The 19,995-nt window shown below is 41.1% G+C and overlaps 1 protein-coding gene across 1 annotated transcript in view; it reads left to right on the top strand.

The window, feature by feature from the left end:
- The window catches only part of TGFBRAP1 (transforming growth factor beta receptor associated protein 1), a 33,544-nt gene extending 29,585 nt beyond the window's left edge, over window positions 1-3,959 (top strand). Inside the window, exons 11-12 of the mRNA XM_048326500.1 lie at window positions 1,425-1,858; window positions 2,481-3,959. Coding sequence (XP_048182457.1) covers window positions 1,425-1,858; window positions 2,481-2,669 — 623 coding nt within the window. The 3' untranslated portion in view covers window positions 2,670-3,959. The remainder of the gene's footprint in view (window positions 1-1,424; window positions 1,859-2,480) is intronic.
- The last annotated feature ends 16,036 nt before the right edge of the window (window positions 3,960-19,995 follow it).

Genomic DNA, 19,995 nt, shown 5'->3' with positions numbered 1-19,995 from the left:
GTCCTTGGTCTCCATAGCTCCACTGGTGTGTTTGCCACTGCACCAGAGACAGAATACCAGTTGGCCAGAACAAATATAATTTCCTTAATGGTCACCTTCTGTTTAATGATGAGCATGTAACTTGTAACAACCTTTTGCAAATGAAAGACCTACAAGTCTATTTATTTAGCAGCCTGTTTCTAGTGAATGGAAGTGAAACTTTGAGGAATCTAATTGCCAAGGACTTGTTTGTTATCCATAACCCTGAAACTCACTCTGGGGTTCATGTTAAATAAAAATATGAGCATCTTCTTAAGTGAGAAGTGTGACATACATATTACTGTTGGTATAAGGCAAACAACAGTTCAGCTAAATATTTTCCTTGGTCAATGCTTATCTTGGTTAATTTTTAATGTTTTATCCACTGGAATGCAAACATACAGTGCAATTAAGCAAGCCAGGTGTTTAAATTAAATCCTCTCTGGTATGGAGGATTATGGCTGAAGAATGATGGAATAGTGGATGAAAGGGAAGTGACTTGTTATTGAACTGAAAGATGTGAAATGATTTTTTGAAATTCAGTGGAAAAAAATCCAGTGTATGTGGAAATCAAAATAGTTGAGTAGAGACCAAAATAATTTACCAATGCTTAATGTTTCCTTGCCTTTCCAGGCAGCAAAATGTTATATGATGTATAATGTACAAGTCACTGAGGCACAGTCATTGAAACTCTTGTTCTTTTTCATCTTTTAGTTAGTTTTTAAGCAAATTCTTCAGGGCAAGAGTTACAAAATGGACTACCCTCTTGAAATCCATGTACTCCAAAATAAAGGATTTCTTACCTGACAATTCTTACATTACATAAAAGTGAGATCAGTGCAAGCTAGTGTGTTCTTCCCTGATAAACAAAACATTTTGGTGAGAAAAACATGGTATTTCCATGCATTTTACATAGGCCTATGCCAAATCTTTATCACCTTTACAATAATTAGATGATTTTCTACTTAATTTTGAAATGTCAGATTAACTTGCCACTCTATCTGCCTGTTGCTGACACTTAAACTTTAAACTGGATTAAGGGTTCGTAGTGCCCTTTTCTTAAAGAGATGTACTATTTGATTTTTATTGTCTTTTATGGAGTTTATTCTGTGACCTCCTATATTGGGAGAAGCAGAGATTAAAAATATTGCAGCTTCATCTCACAGCTCATTATACATGGTAGCAGTGTCTGCTAGAATTTAAAAGATGTCAGTGACACTGGTTCATCATTATTATTTAGTAATTTCTTTGTCCCATATTTTGTGTTGCTCTGATTTTATGTGTTTCCATACATCTGGGCATTCCTGTACTTACAAGCATCTGTCTTCTCTACAGTTGCACTGACTGGGAGAGGGAGCAGTTGTCTACTCCACTGAGCAAATATTGCCTTGTTTCTCATTTAACAGAAAAAATCCAGGGCACAGACCTTCATATGGAAAGTGCAATTTTATATGGGAAATTAGAAGAACACGAGAAGGCTTTGCATATCCTTGTCCATGAGTTGAAGGACTTCCGTGCTGCTGAAGAATACTGTATATGGAACTCTGAGAAGAGAGATGTGCAGTACAGACAGAGGCTTTTCCATATGCTGCTGTCAGTGTATTTAACTCCAGGCACTTCAGATTGTGCACTTGTCATGGCTGCTGTGGATCTCTTGAATAACCATGCTGCGGAATTTGATGCAGGTCTAGTTCTGCAGGTGGTGCCTGACAGCTGGTCAGTGCAGCTCCTCTCCCCATTCCTGGCTGGAGCAGTGAGACAAAGCATTCACACAAAAAGAATGACTCAGGTGGCACTTGGGTTAGCACAAGCTGAAAACTTAATCTACAAGCACGAGAAGGTAGGTTACTGGGGTGTTTTAAAATAAAAGCATTTTGAAGCTTTACAGTGAAGTCCTTTGATATACAGTCATCAAAAGAAGTTTGAAGAATTAGTACAAAAGTTGTCTTCATGTCTTTGGCATTTATTAGGGGTTTTTTGCCATGACTACTAGATTCAAAATTAATTGTATGTTTTCTCTGTAAAACAAAAGGGAAAGTGGGGGCCTTGAAATAGGAATAACCTTGGTGAGCTTCTGGGCTGAATATGAAGTGAATCTGGGATTTGCAGATTAACAAAGTTCTTGCAGAAACTTTAACAAATGTGAGTTAGCATTTTGTTCACTAGGAGGGAGTGTCAGAATTTCCAATTCAGTTTTTTTACAATGTCACCTGTCAAAATTTGTTTAAAAAAAATTATCCAGCACTTAGTATTAATTGAAGCTTGTTAGTAGATTTTGTTAATGGTAAATTCAGTTGTGAAGCTGTCTTCTATTCCTAGCTAGGGCAATATTGCTTAGAGTTCACAGCAGATTCTTAAAATTGTTTTTGTTTTATCTATTTGGTAGAGTGACAATTATGCTCCATCATTTCCCTTCCTTTCTGGTTAGATTCACATTTGGATTTTTTTTCCCCTTTCTTTAGGTTAAACAAAAAGGATCCCCAATTCTTCTTTCAGACAAGAAGGTGTGTCAGGTGTGCCAAAATCCTTTCTGCGAGCCTGTGTTTGTAAGATACTCGAATGGGAGTATGGCCCACACACACTGTGCTGCAAACAGACATCTCAATTCCAATGTGACTCATCACTCTCCCAGCTCCAGCAATCAGACTTGAAATATTCCCACAGTTCCCATGACTTATACCCCATTGAAAGTGGTCTGGAAAGACAAAAGTGCAGCTACTTTAAGTATAAATCAAGATGGACAGCTAGTTTTTGGGTTAATGGGAAGACTTCCAGTAAATATGAAATACTGCTACTTACCCTTTTGATTTCTAATGAATGTAGATAGAAAAGAAAATTCACTACCAGACATGGAGAGGTGCAAATATGGGCTCTTCTGTGAATAGGAATAAACACTTAAGAGAAAAGGAGCCTTTTCTTCACAGTGAGGATGAATGTTACAGAGTGAAGGCAAACAGTTATTTTAAGAATTGTCACTTTGCACTGACTGTGGTGTTGGTAAATTTGTGGAGGGGAAGATGGCATCTATTAGAGTTGGAATTCTTGGAAAGTGGTGGGACAAGATCAGCATCGTGCAGCTTGCTATGAAGACAGAAACGTGCATCGATTATAGTGTTTGCTGCAGCATGTCTTCTTTTGGGCTGGATTCTCTTCCCCAGGATCACATTATAAACTTCTTTTTTTTTGCTCTACAAAATGTTGGCTTTTGATGCACTTTTTAGTACCTCCCTCCGATCCACCTGCTATATGAAATTTAAATGTAAGCACTGCTCTGTTAGGTTTCTGCTCCTGCAGTTACTGTAACATACTGAGTGGAAACCAATAGCCTCAAACACACAGGTGAGCTTGGAAGAAAAAAAAAAAAGAAAGATTGTCTGGTCAGACTGTAGTCACTTTTATATGGGGGAAGAGATCCTAACTTTAATATTGATTTATTTATTAATATGCAAATATGCTGTACATACAGTTGAATAAATTGATCTTATCATTCTAGCATTTCTTTGGAGGATTAAGATGTAGCTGATACATAAGTGTACAGATTATGTGCTAAGTGTTTGCTATAACATAACTTAGGCAGGTTGGAACTCCACAAAAATAGGTTTTAGTGCTTATGGATGACTTTGTGCAATCAAAACTACAGAAAGAAGGTATAAAATTGTATGAAATCTACAAAAATGCACTACAGGGATACTGAATTTGTTACAGTCTACTAAATACTCTGTAAACTAAAGTTTTTCAAATAACACAAACCCCTTACTTAACTGCCCTCATATGTGTTCACATTGCTATTTAACTATTTTAAAACAGTTAATTTAAAAGATACAGCTTCCCCCAAGAGAGGTTAAAAAAATGACAACTTTAAATAAAAGTTAAGTATTGCAAAGTGAAAGCATTTCTTTTAATTCTGTAAAGCTCTAATAAATACCAGGCTTACTGACCAGCATGCAGTTGAGTTAGTACCGCTGTTCCCCATTTCAGAATTCCGAATCAGTGGAGGCTTTCAGCAGAATAGAGTGTCTGCATCATCCTTTCCAGATTCACAGAATAAGCTGAGTTGGAAGGGATGCATCAGGATCATTGAGTCCAGCTCCTGGCCCCACACAGGACACCCCACATGGGGCTCAGTGTTGTCCATGTGCAGCCTCCTTGTACGAAAGGCTGGCTTAGAAAGCTGCCTTCTAAGTGCAGTGCTGCCTCCAAGGAGGGGCAACCAGACCTCATCCAGGGGAAAAAGAAATCCATCTCTTTTTCACAGAAACATACAATGGTTTGGGATGAAAGGGACCTTAAGGATCATCTATTCCAACTCCCCTTCCATAGGCACCTTCCATTAGACCAGGTTCTTCAAAGCCTCATCCAACCTGGCCTTGAACACTTTCGGATGGGGTGTCCAAAACTTCCCTGAGCAACCTGTGCCTGTGCCTCACCACCCTCACAGTAAAGAATTTCTTCCTGATAGCTGATCTAAACCTGCCCTCCTTCAGCTTAATGCCATTCCCCTTTGCCCTATCACTGCATGCATCTGTACAAAGTCCCTCTCCAGCTCCCTTGCTGGCACTCTTCAGGTTCTGGAAGGTGCTGTAAGGTCTTCCCAGAGCCTTCTCTCCAGGCTGAACAGCCCCAGCTCTCAGCCTGTCCTCATAGGAGAGGTGCTCCAGCCCTGTGATCATCATTGTGGCCTTACTCTCAACTCATTCCAACAGCTCAACATCCTTCTTGTATTGTGGGTTGCAGAGCTGTACTCAAGGTGGGGAGTACTTTGCTTTAAAGCAAAAGACCTTTGCGTCTTTCTTTTTCCTGATTTTGAAATTAGGAAGGTATAACTGTTGTGTTGAATTTTTTTTATTTTTAAAAGCCTGACTAAGGAATTTTGTAGTGCTTTGTACTAAGACGTGTAAGCCAAGTTTAGTGAGAGACACTTAGAAAGAAGTCAAGTGTGGGCATTTCTGACTCAATTCTGGCATGAGTGATTCTGCTGTGACACTGATATAAGCAGATTCACTGTCTTGTAGTCATGGGTTTTGAACATTGTGTATACAACTGACAGTGATGATGTAGAAAAATCTGTAGTCCTGTCCTCAAAATACTTGCTGATAAGAGTGGAAGTAATTTTTAAAAAGACCCTATAAACCTTTTGTGTACACTAGCTTGCATTTCATAAGAAATAATTTCTTTTGCTGCCAGCATCCTCAGTATTCTCTTTTTTTTCTATTTAGTAAGGAGGTACTAAAACAAAGGCCCCTCTCCATGATTTAGAGTAATTCTAGCCACTTAGTAGTGTTGAACTACTGCTGCAATGGAATAAAGATCATATCATTCCAGACCTCAGGAAAGTTCTCAGTTGCTATTGCATGAAAAGATATGCCCATAAAAGATTAAACAATTCCTTATTAATAGTCAATATCTTTTTGCAGATATGTACTTTGGCTAAAATGCAGCAAAACCAATAATTGTATGTATAGAACAAATACAGAAATCAGAATAATGCAAGGTAGCATTTTTGCTATCAAAAGTGTGATTAATATTTAAGTTGGGGGCATCTAGTTCTTTTAAGCCCAGTCCCCCCAAAGCGTGGACTGGAAAAATTGGTATTGTATTCATATGTTGCTTTGTTAAGTTTTATACTAGAACTCATTTGAATAATTTATATGGAAATCCCATGGTAATTAAAGGAAAAAGCAAAGGAAACCAGTGTGAGGCTGAGGCGCAGAGCAAGAGCTCAGCAGGGAGGTGGCAGGTGGACGATGCTCTTCCCGTGTGTGTCCAGTATGTGAGCAACTGGGATAATTCTCGACCAGAGGAGATGTCGGCCCACATCAGAGTGGTTGTGTGGTGGTCTGTGCTTTGTCACCAGGAAATTTATGAAAGGTCTGCATTCAGATTTCCTTAGGTGGGACAACTGAACACCTCTTGGGTAAGAGAGCTTCATTCTGGGGAACCTGAGCTCATTCCTTCTTTTGTTTTGGCAGTGTCAGTTTGATCATTCTTGGTTTATGTCCCTGCAATCCTGGGCCAGCATTGCTACTGTAGTAAGTTCTGGTATGGCTGCAGCAGCACGGAGGGAATGAACAGGGAAGGAACCAGATTTGGTTATTAATTGCATGACTGCATTTGTGAAGGAGGAGAGGCAGGAAAGAGGAATATTTCTTTGAGCATTCTTCTAGTTTGGAAATAAAATGCTTTCTGGAAGTTTAAGCTTGATGTGATCTTTTTATCTCCAGTTAGGGAATGTGGTGTCTTAGACCTGCCCTTGGAGACTGGAGATTCTGCCAGAATATTTCTCCTTAATTTAGCTGTTGCTAAATTATTTGTAATTCATCTCTCTCACTTTTTCCAATGAGTCTCCTCCAGCTTTGTATGTGTGAAAACCAAAACAGAAGTGCAGATTATTTTTTAATGTGACACCGTGTCTGTGATTCAGGACATAATAAATGAGATTAGTCTCTTACACTGATGTCTCTGCAGATACCAAAACACATTTGTCTAACATGTAGCCTCCAGTCATCGAAATACTGCAGCTCTGACTTTTTTTTTTTTTAGTAATCCACTGTAACATATGATGGTACATACAAAAAGCACTTGTTGAACCTTCTTCTACACTTTCATATCTCCATGCTTCCTCACATAAAAATTCCCTATGACGTGTGTACATCATCATATGCAGGTTTTGCCTCTTTAAGTCAAAAAGGGGAAAAACCCTAATAAAAAAATTGCTCAGAATCTGGCACTCAGCTCAAAATAAGATTCATGGCTGTATATTCATGAGAAAGGATTCGGCTACATCTTCCTGTTTTTTATTTAAACGGATACATTGTCACATTGAGATCAGTATCCTTGTAATATTGTCTAAGCCAGGGGGAAATAAGCATTTGGGATTTGTTACACAGAGCACACCACAGGTACCTATGAACTGACTTATTCAGGCAGCCCGTACTGAGGTGGCTCAGGTGTGCACAAGATTCCAGCGTACAATGAGAACTTCTCTCTTTGTTCCCTTGCTCCCAATCTCCAGAAAATTTCCAGCCCTTGTTACCTGATTAATGTCACTCTTCTAGCACTTAACTGACATGGGTACAAATCTTGAGAGGTCTGAGGGACTCAGGAGCACATCTGTTTTCAGTAAAATGTCGCTTTATTACTCAGCTACATGAAGCCCTACTAATGTGAGCTGTGGAAAGGTGGTGGTAGGGATGGAATATGTGTATGTTTTCGGAGAACTTTATTACATGTTTAAACACACAAGCATTATCCTGACTGCTGAGTCTTTATAACAACATCTGTTCTTCACAGGACTCCTATCCTGAATCCTATTAAAAATATTTTGTTTTATACAGTTCTATCAAGAAGGAATTTTTTATTTTATAACTCTTCTCGGTTTGCTGCAGTCTTATTCAGCGTGGCTCTAAGTGTTTTATTAACATCCTGCTGTTCATAACAGGCAGCAACTAATACGTTTTCATTGTGAGCTCTCTTCCTATTGCCTGTATTTGCTAATTAATTTTGCTGTACAACACTTTGGGGCTTATGCCTTGTGAACACTGGTAATTAAATGTGCTGCTACTTTTTAAGGGAAAAGAAGAAAAGTTAATAACATTCTGTAATGTATGATTGATTTCAAAACTGAAGATCCCCTGCAGTAAATTCGTTCAGATGGAAGTCTGTACTGTTAAGGCTTTTGGACTTAGTGGTTATATTGGTGAACATACACAGCAGTATGTGGAATGTACAAATGTATAAATATATTGATTTTTAATAAAAAAAAAATCTTTTAATTACATTTGTCATGGATTCATAGATAAATAAACCCTGGAATGTGAATGTCCAAGTGAAGGGAAAAGATTATCTACTGATAAATAGAGGATTCATCAGGGTGACTGACAGAGGAGTCAGATCCCTGACATGTGGAAGTGAGGCTGGTGCTTACATACCTTGCAGAAGGCAGCAGTGTTCCTTATCTTCCTCCTCACCACTCAGGACTGATGGCCCTGGCTTCAGGGCCAAAGGACCAAGTGCTCCCCCGTTCCAGCAAGAGGGGCAGGAGCCACCACAGTGGCACTGTAGGACCTGCTGGTAAGGAAACCCCAGGAAAGGAAGGGTGGTAAGGGCTGGTAAAGAGTCTGTGGTAAGCCAAGGAAACCCGTGTGATCTCCAAGGGGAGGGAGAGAGGAATGCAAAGGAGAAGTGCTAAAGGAGTGCTTAGGACATGCAGGTGTGACCTAATTCAGCTGCTCTCCAGCCCCACTCTGCCAGGCAGTGCAGGCACTGGCAGTGCTGCAGGCATCTCCTGGATGCTGAGGACGGGTTGTGTGCACAGCATAACTGGGGATCCAGAGGGGCAAAAATCCAACACAGTGGGAGCTACAGGGAAGGGCTCTTGTTGTGAAGTTAGGTCTGTGGTCACTTGACAAGGTTTCTACAGCCTATGAGGTGAAGTTTGTTCCTTTGGCTGAAGCGAAGGCTGCGGGAACATTGGTGGGTCCTCAGGATGCTCTTACAGAGGGTGTTTGGGATGCAGATGCTTAGTGCAGCATGATGCTGAAAGGAATGAAAAACTAATGCTACAAGCATGACTTTATTAGCTCAGCCAGCAGGAAATACACCCTGGAGAGGCCCGGTTTGCTTTTCCCCATCCATCCATCCATCCATCCATCCATCCATCCATCCATCCATCGAAAGGTAATGCAGAAAGCATTAAAAAAAGCCCAAAACCCAGTTGTGACTCCAGCACAGTGGGATTTCAGCTACTTTTGCCTCTAGACAGTGGTTAGAAGATGGTCCATGCAAATCATCCAGATGGCAACTCCTTCCAAGACAAGTAATCAATAGAGTATAGCTGAGTTTAGGCAGAAATGAGTCCCAAAGGTCCAGTTCACTGCAACAACTGTAGCTGCAGGACAGCATAGGGTCAGAGGCCAGGGCTGCCAGCAGAAAGCTGATGGCTGAACACATGGCAGGTTTTCAGTAGATAACAAGGCTGATTATAGTGCCTAAAAATCCAATAGCAGTCATGAACATCATTACCAGTGCCTATAATTGCCAATAACCCCCTGAAGATATTGTCCCGTAACCACCTTTGTCAACGTGGTATTTGCATTGAGCGGGGTCTGACCATCCCAATGCATGTTAAAATCCTAGAAAAATCTAGGCTGGCTGGGTTCTTCAGAGGTGGTGTTGTCCAAGCCCAATTTGATGCAGGGTCACCCTGTATCGGGTTATTTCTCTTGTTTTAGACCAGTGCTGCCAAGCTTGAAACCAAATTGGGAAGGGTCCAAGTGTCTTCTTGTCATGTCTTTGCCAGAGGAATATATTGCTTAAACATCCAAAATACTCTCTGGTAAAGAAAGGTAAAAGGCTAAAAGGTACATTTGTCTTGAATAAATAGTTCAGTTTGTTTTGTGGTTTGGGTTTTTGTTGTTTTGGTTTTTATTTTTTTTCAAATATTACAGAAAGACTAAATAAACAGGGAATTTCTAAAAATTAGCAAGTTACTGATGACAGATTCAAGATTATGCACTTGGTGCCTCTCTAACCTGGAGAAGTATATTCAAATAAAATGCAAGTTCTTGATATCTGTTTGAAGGTCACAGACAGCATGCAAAGATGTTTCAATCCCTTTAGTCCCTCTAACATACAAGGTTACTCTGCAGTGCCATGCCAGAAAGAGTGTGACAGAAGTAGGGGTTTTTCTACTTGAATCACAAGCAGTTGAAGATGGGGAGGGAGGAGTACAGGATGGATTTGTATCTGCTTTTTTAAAAGATGTCATTCACTGGGGATTTATATTTGCGAAGCGAAAGGAGGTTTTCATTTCTGTACGTTTTTGATCCATCTTTAGGTTTTAACTTGTCATATCTCATTTCAAAGCATCTCTATGGCCTTTCGTGACATGCTGATTTGTCAAGCAGAAGTTTTAGTGTTCCTGCTTCAAAACCTTCCTGAAGTCTCTTGTTCTGGATAGCAGCCACTCAGTACATCCCCTCCAGATACTCCAGTCAGTGTGTCAGCAGTACCTCTCCTCACAGTTGCTCACTCTGTAATGTGAATGGCCATACAACTGTGCTGGTGTCATGGTTTAACCCCAGCCAGCAGCCAAGCCCCACACAGCCCTGTGTAAGCCCTGCTCACTAATAACAAAAACATCTCTGTATTATCAACCCTGTGTTCAGCACAAATCCAAACCACAGCCCCATACCAGCCACTGTGAAGAAAATTAACTCTATCACATCCAAAACCAGCACAGATGGTCAAAACTAAAAACTACAAACCAAAGAAATCTCAGTCCCAGAGGAGGGAGGAGTCTCTTGTTAAGCTGCTGTTAATTATCAATGCCTCAATACCCTACACTTTTAGTTTTCCTATCTGCCTGATATCAAATCGCAAGAGTGTGTAGGGTTTCATACAAATAATCACTTGTGCTGATAACTTTCCTCCCTGTGGAAGGGAAAAGGGGAAGATTTTCTTAATTGAAGCCATGCCATGACAAAATTTGAAAGCAGCCAAAAAGACGACAGGGCCTTTTTTCCAACACAAGTGCCCTTAAAAGTACCAAGAGGGCTCTGAATGCAAAAGTCAGGCCTCATGAAATCATGAGCCAGAACAATTTTAAAGTGGAAAAAGCTCAGGAGTTGAGTAGGGAGAAAGTTTTAGAGGTTTGCAAGCAAATTCCCCACCTTGTGTCTTGTCAAGTCAGGTTTTCACTTCTGTCAAAGCAGAACAAACTTCAATGACTTCCTAAGTTGCAGAGCTCAGTCCACTCACCCGCTTCTCACCCCCTTGGGAATGAACCATGCTCCTCCAGCTCTCAGGGGCTGCCAGTCTGCTCTGTCCCCAGGCTTCTGTTGGTCCCTGGCCACCTTCCTTACTTGGCCACACCTTGTTCTTCTATGTCTTCCTGGCTGCAGAGCTCTGTGCCTTTTGGACCAGTGCAGGCTGGGCCCTGCCTCAGGGGCTCCCTTACCTGGGTTTGATGACTTTTTCCCTCCGGTCTTCTATCAACTTCATGCAGTTTGACATTAAACTTTAGTAAAATGCTAGAAGATAAAAATGAAGTAAAACTAAACAGAGATTCCTGACTTCATTAAACAATGTTGCATTAAATAAAAGCAAAGCTGTGCTCTAACACAACAATTCATGGTCTCTTTACTTGGTAGCAATATCTTTTTGTGTTTAAATGTTTTCATACACCCACTACTTTAATGAAGTCTCTATGGTGAAATGTTGTCTTTAACGATTTTACTAAGGAAGCAATATCTAATGCATCGACTTAGTGTTTTAATACCAAAAGGAGTCTGAAGGCATTTGTAAGCAGGTCTGTCACATTCTGTCCAGCTCTTCAGAGATCTGAGGAAGCCAAGGACACAGCCGTGCTGCCTGTTGACTTGCATCATACAATAAATAGCAAGTATCTCTGGTGGGGGTAAGCTGGGGGACATGAAGGAAAAGATAAGCCCTATCCATATTTATCCATCATGTCTTACCTAGATACTTGAGTGCTGTATAACCCAGCACCTAAGTGTAGTATGCTACCTGCAGCATCGGGTCAGACCCATCCCAGAAAACTCATAGAATGCCTTGTTCTGGTAGTCCCAGCAATGAAAATCATAGAAAACCTAGCAGCTTTGATATGCTTATTTTATGCATCATTACCTGCTGCAGTTTTACACAACTGTCCTCCTGCTGTCAGAGCACTGGGAATGCTCTGACATACAAAGAGCTTTTTTCCTGCTCTTTGTAACATTTAAGGGGAAGAAAGCTGTACCCAGGTAGAAAATGACCTCATTTCTCCTGGAATATTGTCATGCCTTACTTGTGAAGTGACAGTGGTGGTTCTCAAACTGTGCTCTTGCTGACTGTACTTTCCAGCAGGTGATATAACCACAATGTAAAGAAAGCAGGCAGCACCAGAACATGTGTGTTCTCACCAGTGTAACCCATCCTTTCCAGTATAGCCAGTCCTCTCCAGTATAACCAGTCCTCTCCAGTATAACTCTGCTCCCTGCAGATGCCCCATGTTGTGGAGAGAGAGAAGCAGCTCCAGCACTGTGGAACACAAAAGTCAGAGGCAAATGTACCACATGCTCAGCTGTGCAGCAAAACCTGCTGGTGCCAAGGCTGTCCTTCACTTGGCCTTTTTGACAGAGACTTTCTTTGAGCCAGGCCCAGCAGCAGGTGGGAGGCTGGGCACCCAAGAGGAGACCTGTTCAGTACCTACACTGCTCTTCCTAAAGTGCAGCGACAAAGAGATGCATCAAAGAGGGGTACCAGCTTCAGTCTCACACACCCTACAGCAGAGCAATGACAATATTATATAAAAGAGAGAAAGATTGACTCACAGCATTCAGCCAACTTGGTGATGCTCCAGACAACCACTCTTGCACTTGAGCTGTTTCTTCCACCAAATTACCCAACCTGGCCTCAGGAGCAACATGTGCTGGTGGCACCAGTGAAGGTCACCAAACAAATCCACACAATAAAAAAGACTGGCAGCTTTATCTTTCATGGCATAAGGAGGTAAATACTATGCAGAGGTGATGTTTATTCAGGTCATGCTTGTCACTCTATGTGGATTCTTACCAGAAAATTTTAAAACCTGAGTATGTGCCCCAAAAGATGAGTACATTTCTCTTCTCATGTAATCATGGAGAATAAATTTCCAGCCTTAGCTGGAAAAGAGCTCTAACACTGTGGAATTACGCTACCAGGAAGCACCTCTTCTTCCTCCCTGCTCCTTGCCCTAGTCACTTTTGGGACATTTCTATTCCATTTGCTGTCTTCCAGTACCATATATTAAAGTGTGTGGTCTGTAATAAAGCAAGTTCCATTCTTGCACAGCCAACACATAAAGCTGATTAATTCACTCTTTCTTAAATTATGCACACTGCATCAATATATCTAGTGTTTCACCCTTTAAATAGTGTTTAAAAAAAGGTCACACTACATTCTCCCATCAACAGTACTTTAGAAACTCTGAAAAAAACCCTATGCCCACAGAAAATGTCAGGGGTCTTGTCCAAGTGCCCTGAGCTTACAAGCCTGAGTTTAAAAACAAATTTGTACCTGAACAGTGTCAGTGCTTTAAGTAGTTACATTTATTATTTAAGGTTTAGCACAATTCAGGTTGGTTTTTTTCTACAAAGAGAATGCAGGAGAACAGCCACAACAGAACAAGAGAAATAAAAGAAAAGGCAGAGGACAAATAAGATTCCCTCAGTGCCCACTCAGCTTTTAGGACTCCCTTCCTGGCTGGCGGCACCCACATCTGCCACTGGGGCATTGAGAATGGTGGTCCTAAGACCCAAGTGAAATCTCTCCCCTTTTTGTCTCTTCTCTTCCCCTTGGCTCATCCCACGTGCAAGTCTTGGGCTGTACTCTCAAACACAGTGGCCCTCTTGTCACTCTGACCTCTCTGTGCTGGTGGCTGGGAAGGGACAGGGACTCTACCTGTCTCATGACATTTTTTTGTACAACCGTAGTGTCACTATCTCAGTGAAATGGCAAAGTTATACCAAACAGATTCAATAGAAAGGTGGCTTATTTACAACTTTAAAATATATACAAAAAGGACAATAACAAGCCTACTTAATGATTGTGAAACAGATTTAATGCCATTTAATTACAGCACCTGTACTAAAAGGCAGAAGGAAAAATATAATTAAACTCCAGAATTAGAAAGAAGGGGAAAAACAGTCTAATAATAGCTACTTCACCAATAAACATAAAGGTTATAAGCGGAATCCCCAGAATTTCAAAGTCAAAATATATTTGTAAAAATGAAAAGGTTAGAGGCAGAAAAATAATAATCAGGCAGTAAAAGGTAAACAATCCATTAATCATGCACATCTGCCGAAGCGACGGAGCGAGCAGGATGCAGGTCGGGCTCGGAGCAGCGGGGGCGGTGCCCGGCAGCAGCGGGCGCAGCCAGCCCCGCTCCGGGAGCGCCGGGAGGCACCTTGGCCTGCAGCAGCCGGGGCCATCGCCTGCTGGCAGGGAAGAAACGCAGTAATTAGGAGCAGCCACGAGAAGCGGCTCCTGTGGGAAACGCTGCGCGTACAGGGGAGAAGCATATGGTAAGAGGCAAAACTCAGCAGGCTGCGGCTGGACAGGTGCCAGTGGAAAACCAAGCGTGATGCAATGGAGAAAGCTGTAGGCAAAGGAGTGTTAGCCAGCCTTTAACCACGGACATGGCAGCTTCACTTTGCCACTCACCTTTTTCAGCTTCCTTCTTGTAAAAACAACTTTCAGGTCACTGACATGCATGAAAAAGAAGGGTGTTGTCTTTTCACTGAGCTTAGCGGCTTGCTGCATTTCCTTTGGATACATTTGGGGTTTAGGTGTGTAAAACCCATTAATGACCCCTGACACCTTGTGCAGAACGGTGCCAATGAGCAAACATTTTCAGATCTGTGAAGTAAAACAGACTCCACGCTGCTTCATGCCTCAGCACAGCATTGTCTGGCCCCACAGCACAGGCAGGGATGGGCACAAAAGAGAAGCTCCCCCACACCTCCCTTCCCACATCTGGGAACAGCTGCTGCCCTGGTACCCACATTGCCGCATCCCTGAGCGATGACCTCCAAGGCTGTGCATCTGTTGAAGCACTTTACTGAAATGAGCCTCTTCATCTTACTCTGCTCTGAAGCAGAGGAGTTGTGTGTTCTAGTGTGAGTATACCTTTTGGTCACCCTTCCCTGGTGCCTCTCCTGAAGTGGTCCTGAGGCTGTGAAGGAGCATTTGTTCCCTGGACATTTGAATAACTCCATGTCTTGGCCCAGGGTGTGGAATGGCTGGGACTCTCACTTTGCTTTGTGTTCAGGTGCTTTGCCCAACCCACTGCAAAACACTTGCTCTGAGGAGGTTTGCAGATCATGGGTTTCGCTTTTGGATAGCAAAAGGGATGAGATACCACCACAGGCAGGGATCTATTGATGCAAAAGGGCAGGAAAAAATGGTACCAAAAAGAAAAAAAGGATGATATTGAGCAAGGACTGAAATCAGGTCAGTCCCATAACTGCTCACTAGGTCTTAGAGAATGAATTAGAACACATTTACAAAAATACTTCCTCATATCTAATTTTGGTTCAAACTCAGTAAGAAGGCTGATCCTTTCATAGAATTGTGATGCTGAGATGCACAGAGAAACCTGGTTTAGCAAAGCTTGCTTACATGGAAAAGCGACATGATTTTACAGTGCTTTGATAACCTCATGGAGATTTTGCTCTAAGGGAGGTAAAGATCTGGACTTGGAAAGTGAAGGTCTTTGGCACAAAAACACACTTTGGCAAGGTTTTTATTCCTGCAGAAAATAGTTCCTTCAAGTACTTGAAGCAATACAGAATAAATTTTTTTTTACGTCAAATTCTCTGGACTCTTGAAACAAGAAAAACGTGATGCTGATTTTCATGCTAGTTATTGGGCTGAAAATATGCACAGGAAGCCATTGAGAACCATTTGAAGAAACATTTTCAGCTTAGACTATAAAGTAAACAAAGAGAAAACGGGTTTGTTTCTTGAGGAAGAAGGAATTTAGTAGTTGTCCCTTAATTCGAACACTGCAGAGACATGCTCTGGGACAGAAGAACCACTCCACTGCAAGAACACCTACCAGGCTACTCAAAGGCCCACAGAAGTCTCTTTAAAAGTTTTAAAGATACTTTTAAAAAGATACTTTAAACTCCAAGCTTTTTGGTGTTTGTACTGAGAAGCCTGCAAATGTGTCAAATTAATTGATGACTGCTAATTTAGATCCCTCTACTAGCACACAGACATATTTGTTCTCAGTCTAGCTCCTGGATATTCTCCCTACCAATGCTTAAGGCAGATCTTATTATTGAATTGACAGCTGAAAAGAAGCTTCATTTCTATCTTACCAGGAGGTACCTCAATTTATCCACATTTCATGTTCAGTTGCAAGCAAGTCTTAATTAAACAGCCATCTTAATTCAGATGGCTTTAGAAAAATGATTCAGAAAAAAAATGTTTAGATGATTTAGAACAAAGAAGCTGCCTAATTTAAGGAGTTGATGTAGAAGCTCTAATAAATGAACTAATAAAAAAAAAATAACTCTCACAACCTTGAAAGCAAGATTGTTTTTTCTTCTGTGCTAGCAATGCTGTATTAAGGGGGCTTTCCTTTCCAGAGAGGTGGAGCCATAGGAGGTTATCATTAATTAATAGCTTAAAAATATTTTGAATTGAAGATTCAGAAAAAAAAATCTCCATAATCTATTCAAAACACAGCTGCAGCATACAGACCTGTGAAGCAGCTATGCTAAAAATGCCAGTGTTACAAAGCCAAAGGTGATCCTTTGGGGCTCCACTCTGCTGTAGGGTGGCAAAGTCCCTACAGTGACCACGGTGAAAAACAGCTGATTAACTGCAAGAGCTGGGGTTTTCCTGAAAGGTTCAGAGGACAGATTCACACACTGGTCCTGTGCCGGGAAGCAGCAAAGTAGGACAGAGTGGTTTGATGTGTGCTCCCCTTCTCAACAAACTAACACAAAAATGTGTGCTGAATCAATTTAAGAGGAATCTGCTCTTCACTGAAAAATTCATTCAAATAATGGAGAGCTTAACATAAGCAAAGCAACATGGAGAAGTATTTTTTGCATTTTCATGACCATATGTCATAAACAGTTCATATGATTAATATCATTGTAGCAGGAACTTGTTTCTATGGTGCTTTACTAGTACACAACCACAACAATTTTTTATTTAAAAATAATTCCTAAGCCTACTCCTCTACCTATGAGTGCACAGTAAGTCTCTTCTTGTAGCTCTGGTAACCTCTTCTAGATCCATTAACTTTGCCTGCTCTTCTATCACTCCTCCCCAAGTCCTTTGCCTCTGATGCAAATAATTCCCAGTGGAAGATGCCCTATGCTCAAAGCTGGCTTTTCATCCCTGAATAAGGGCCCATGCAAATGAGATGCTCAGCTAAATAAATCCAACCAGTAAAATAATGTCGTGGAAACAGACCCCCATAACCTGCCTTTGCTTTTACCCACCACTTGTCAGACATGATCACGACAATAGCAAATTAACTTTAGGGGAAAAAACACCCTGACAGGGCAAAGATACTTGGGCAATATTCAAATGAACCACTTAACCTTTTGGAACTAAAAGCTTCCTGCAATAATGACACATTAGTCATTAACTCAATATGTGCTTTGTTAAATATTAGGCAAGAGCTCACATTCAATTTAGCTCTCACATATACTCAGCCACAAAGAGCCATCTGTGTCGACTACAATCTCCAGGATGGGAAGTGTGCTGTGAATGGCACTCCAGCCTAGTAAAACCCTGGTATGGGGAAAAAGTACACAACAGCCAGTATAGCAGGGGAAAAGGTGATCCAGACAGGAGAATAATCCTCTTTATGAGGTTATTCATCCTCCTCAGTGCTACTGATCCTGTGCAAGCACAAAGGAGAACTGAAAAAAAGGAGCTCCATGTAGCCTCTGGGCAAGCAAGGAAAGCTCTGCCCAAAGCAGGGCATTGCCCGTACTCTCCCCAGGGCTTCACCAACAGGCTGCATCATATCACTGCTTAAACTGGCAGCTGCCATTCCCCAGGTCACTGGATGGCACAAGCATCACTGGTATGATGTGTCCCTGAAGCACTGACTTCCCCTGAAGCTGGGGAACAAAAGGGGAAGAGAATGACGACTTTAAAATATTTTCCCAGTTAAGGACACAAAGGCTGCATGAATGGGACCTATACATAAAGTGTTTTGAGTTCTTCCCCAAGTGAAGGGAAAAAGGAAGACTAGATTTACTGTGTGTCAAAAATTAATTTTTGTCCTCTTGTGTTCAATGCAGAAAATTGCTGTGTACCCTTGACCCACCGGCTTTCACTTCCTTAGCCCTTCCTGGCTCCCCAGTCACCTTGACTGACGTGCAGTTGCCAGTTCATAGATAGTGTCAGCTGGGCTCCATATGTTCTCCTATGCTTGATATGAGGTAAAAAAAACCCATCCTGACAGAGCTCTGCTGATCACCTGATGTTAGCCCAAAGCGCATTAGTAGGTCCTCAAACGAAAGTTCTTCAAAATACCTAGGTCTGAATTTCATTTACTGCATGATAAAAAAATTTCAAGATGAGCTTCTGGGCTATAAAACACCCCATTTCTTTGTTTTAAACATGTGTATTAATATATATTTCATTATTTTTAGTAGTTGTAGTAGTAGTAGTACTACTACTACTACTACTAGTATAACTTGTGTTAAAATAAGAAATATTAGTTGTCTGTCATCACATGTGTTTCAACTGCCTGAAATTTTCCTTCTTGTTCCACAAGAACTCAGAAAATGCTTTAGACAGCTCCTGACCAAGACACAGTACAAGTGTCATCTTGTTTAGCTTTAATGATATTGCTCTGGGCAAGGTCAGATATTTCATATTGTTCTGTCAAGAAAAGAAAACATATAAGCAATAAGATCTGAAAGGTTTCAGGCCTCCTGGGAATCCTCCCTGTAAGCATCACTACAGCAGAGTCTCAACAGGAACAGTGACAAAAATATGTAGCAAGAGGAACAAGCTTCTACAGCATAAATTTATATTTTCAATTATTTCCAAGACTTTAGAGTCAGAGAAATGTTTTTACAATTTCTACTGATCCCTCTATAGAAGGCTTCTCATCAGGACTTGAAAATACGGAGGATTCTTCAACTTTACAAGTTCCTTTTTTGTGACATATATCCAAACCCATAACAAAGTAATTCTTATTCAAACAACTCAGTTAAGTTCCTGGAAGTGAACTAAGTTTTACCACTAAATCCCTCTACTGTGAGCCATGATTTCTGTATATTTAGGGTTTCTGTGTGAGTTACTTGCTCCCTTCTTTCCAAGGACAGAAACAAGCTCCACTGAATCTTGGAAAGTCTACAGAAAATTTGCAGTTACAAGCCATAGAAGTTTTCAGCTGGTGTCTTGTCCTTCTGCTGGAAGAGGTCAGACAGAAACATGCACGTTAAAAACAATTGAAAAACAGCAAGAGACCTGCTACAATTTGTCCCGTATTTGTTACTACAAAGGTTTTTCTCAACTACTTCTCTATAATATCTTGCCAGACAGTGAAAAACTGAGAATACACTGAATGCCAAAACATAAAGCTGAACAGTTCTTGTCACAGTACATTATGATATGATGATAGCGCTTTTTCTGAATTGTTCCATTAGAAAAGCTATTCTAAGGGGAAAAAATCCGTGGTTAGCAGTCAAAATATTAGGAAGAATTCTTAGTAAATGACGCCTTTAAAAGTCTACTAGAATAGATATGGAGATTGCACACATATGGAATGAAAAAAAAAACCAAAACCAAACAGTACCTGGGTTTGACTGAAAGATTCAATCTACATTAGTACTGTGTAGGCAAACAGGAAAAGGTACATTTTTTAGAAATATTTATGGATTTCGACAATAATATACAGGGTTAAAGGTAACTAGAAAAATGAAATTGTAACTGAGGATACATGCTTACACTGAGGAGTATGAGCAGGCCCCAGCCTGATAATGAGAAGCTGTGGAAACATCAATCCAACTCCAGTCATAGCCATTGTGTGGTCTGGAAACAGGACCTGAGACAAATGTTTTACTCGAGGTTACAAATGAGCACAGTGAATTTTAAAAACTCACATTGCCTCATGCAGTGGTTATTTGGGTTATGTTCACTGGTTTTACAAATGCACAAGTCTCTGTTCCCTATTACCATAGCACCTGGCATTGAATTCAGAATCACAAATACTGAAGTTCAGTAGCAAAGAAAAATTGGATCCCAACAGATTTCTCTACTACCTGCAGATAACCTCTCCTTTCTGGAGAAAGAAAAGCAAAGCTGTACTGTCTGAGCCAGCACAAGATGGTTCTTGCTTGGAGAGGTACTACAGGGTTGGATGCCAGGGAATCTACAGACCCCATTCCTCTGCATCATTAATCCCTTGCAAGCTCTCATGGGGGCACTGCCAGCCTGGTCAGGAGCTTC

The sequence above is a fragment of the Corvus hawaiiensis genome, chromosome 2, assembly GCF_020740725.1.
Source record: "Corvus hawaiiensis isolate bCorHaw1 chromosome 2, bCorHaw1.pri.cur, whole genome shotgun sequence".
NCBI classification, from domain to species: domain Eukaryota; kingdom Metazoa; phylum Chordata; class Aves; order Passeriformes; family Corvidae; genus Corvus; species Corvus hawaiiensis.
Note: the sequence above shows the minus strand (reverse complement) of the source record. Positions and strands in the feature narration are given on the sequence as shown.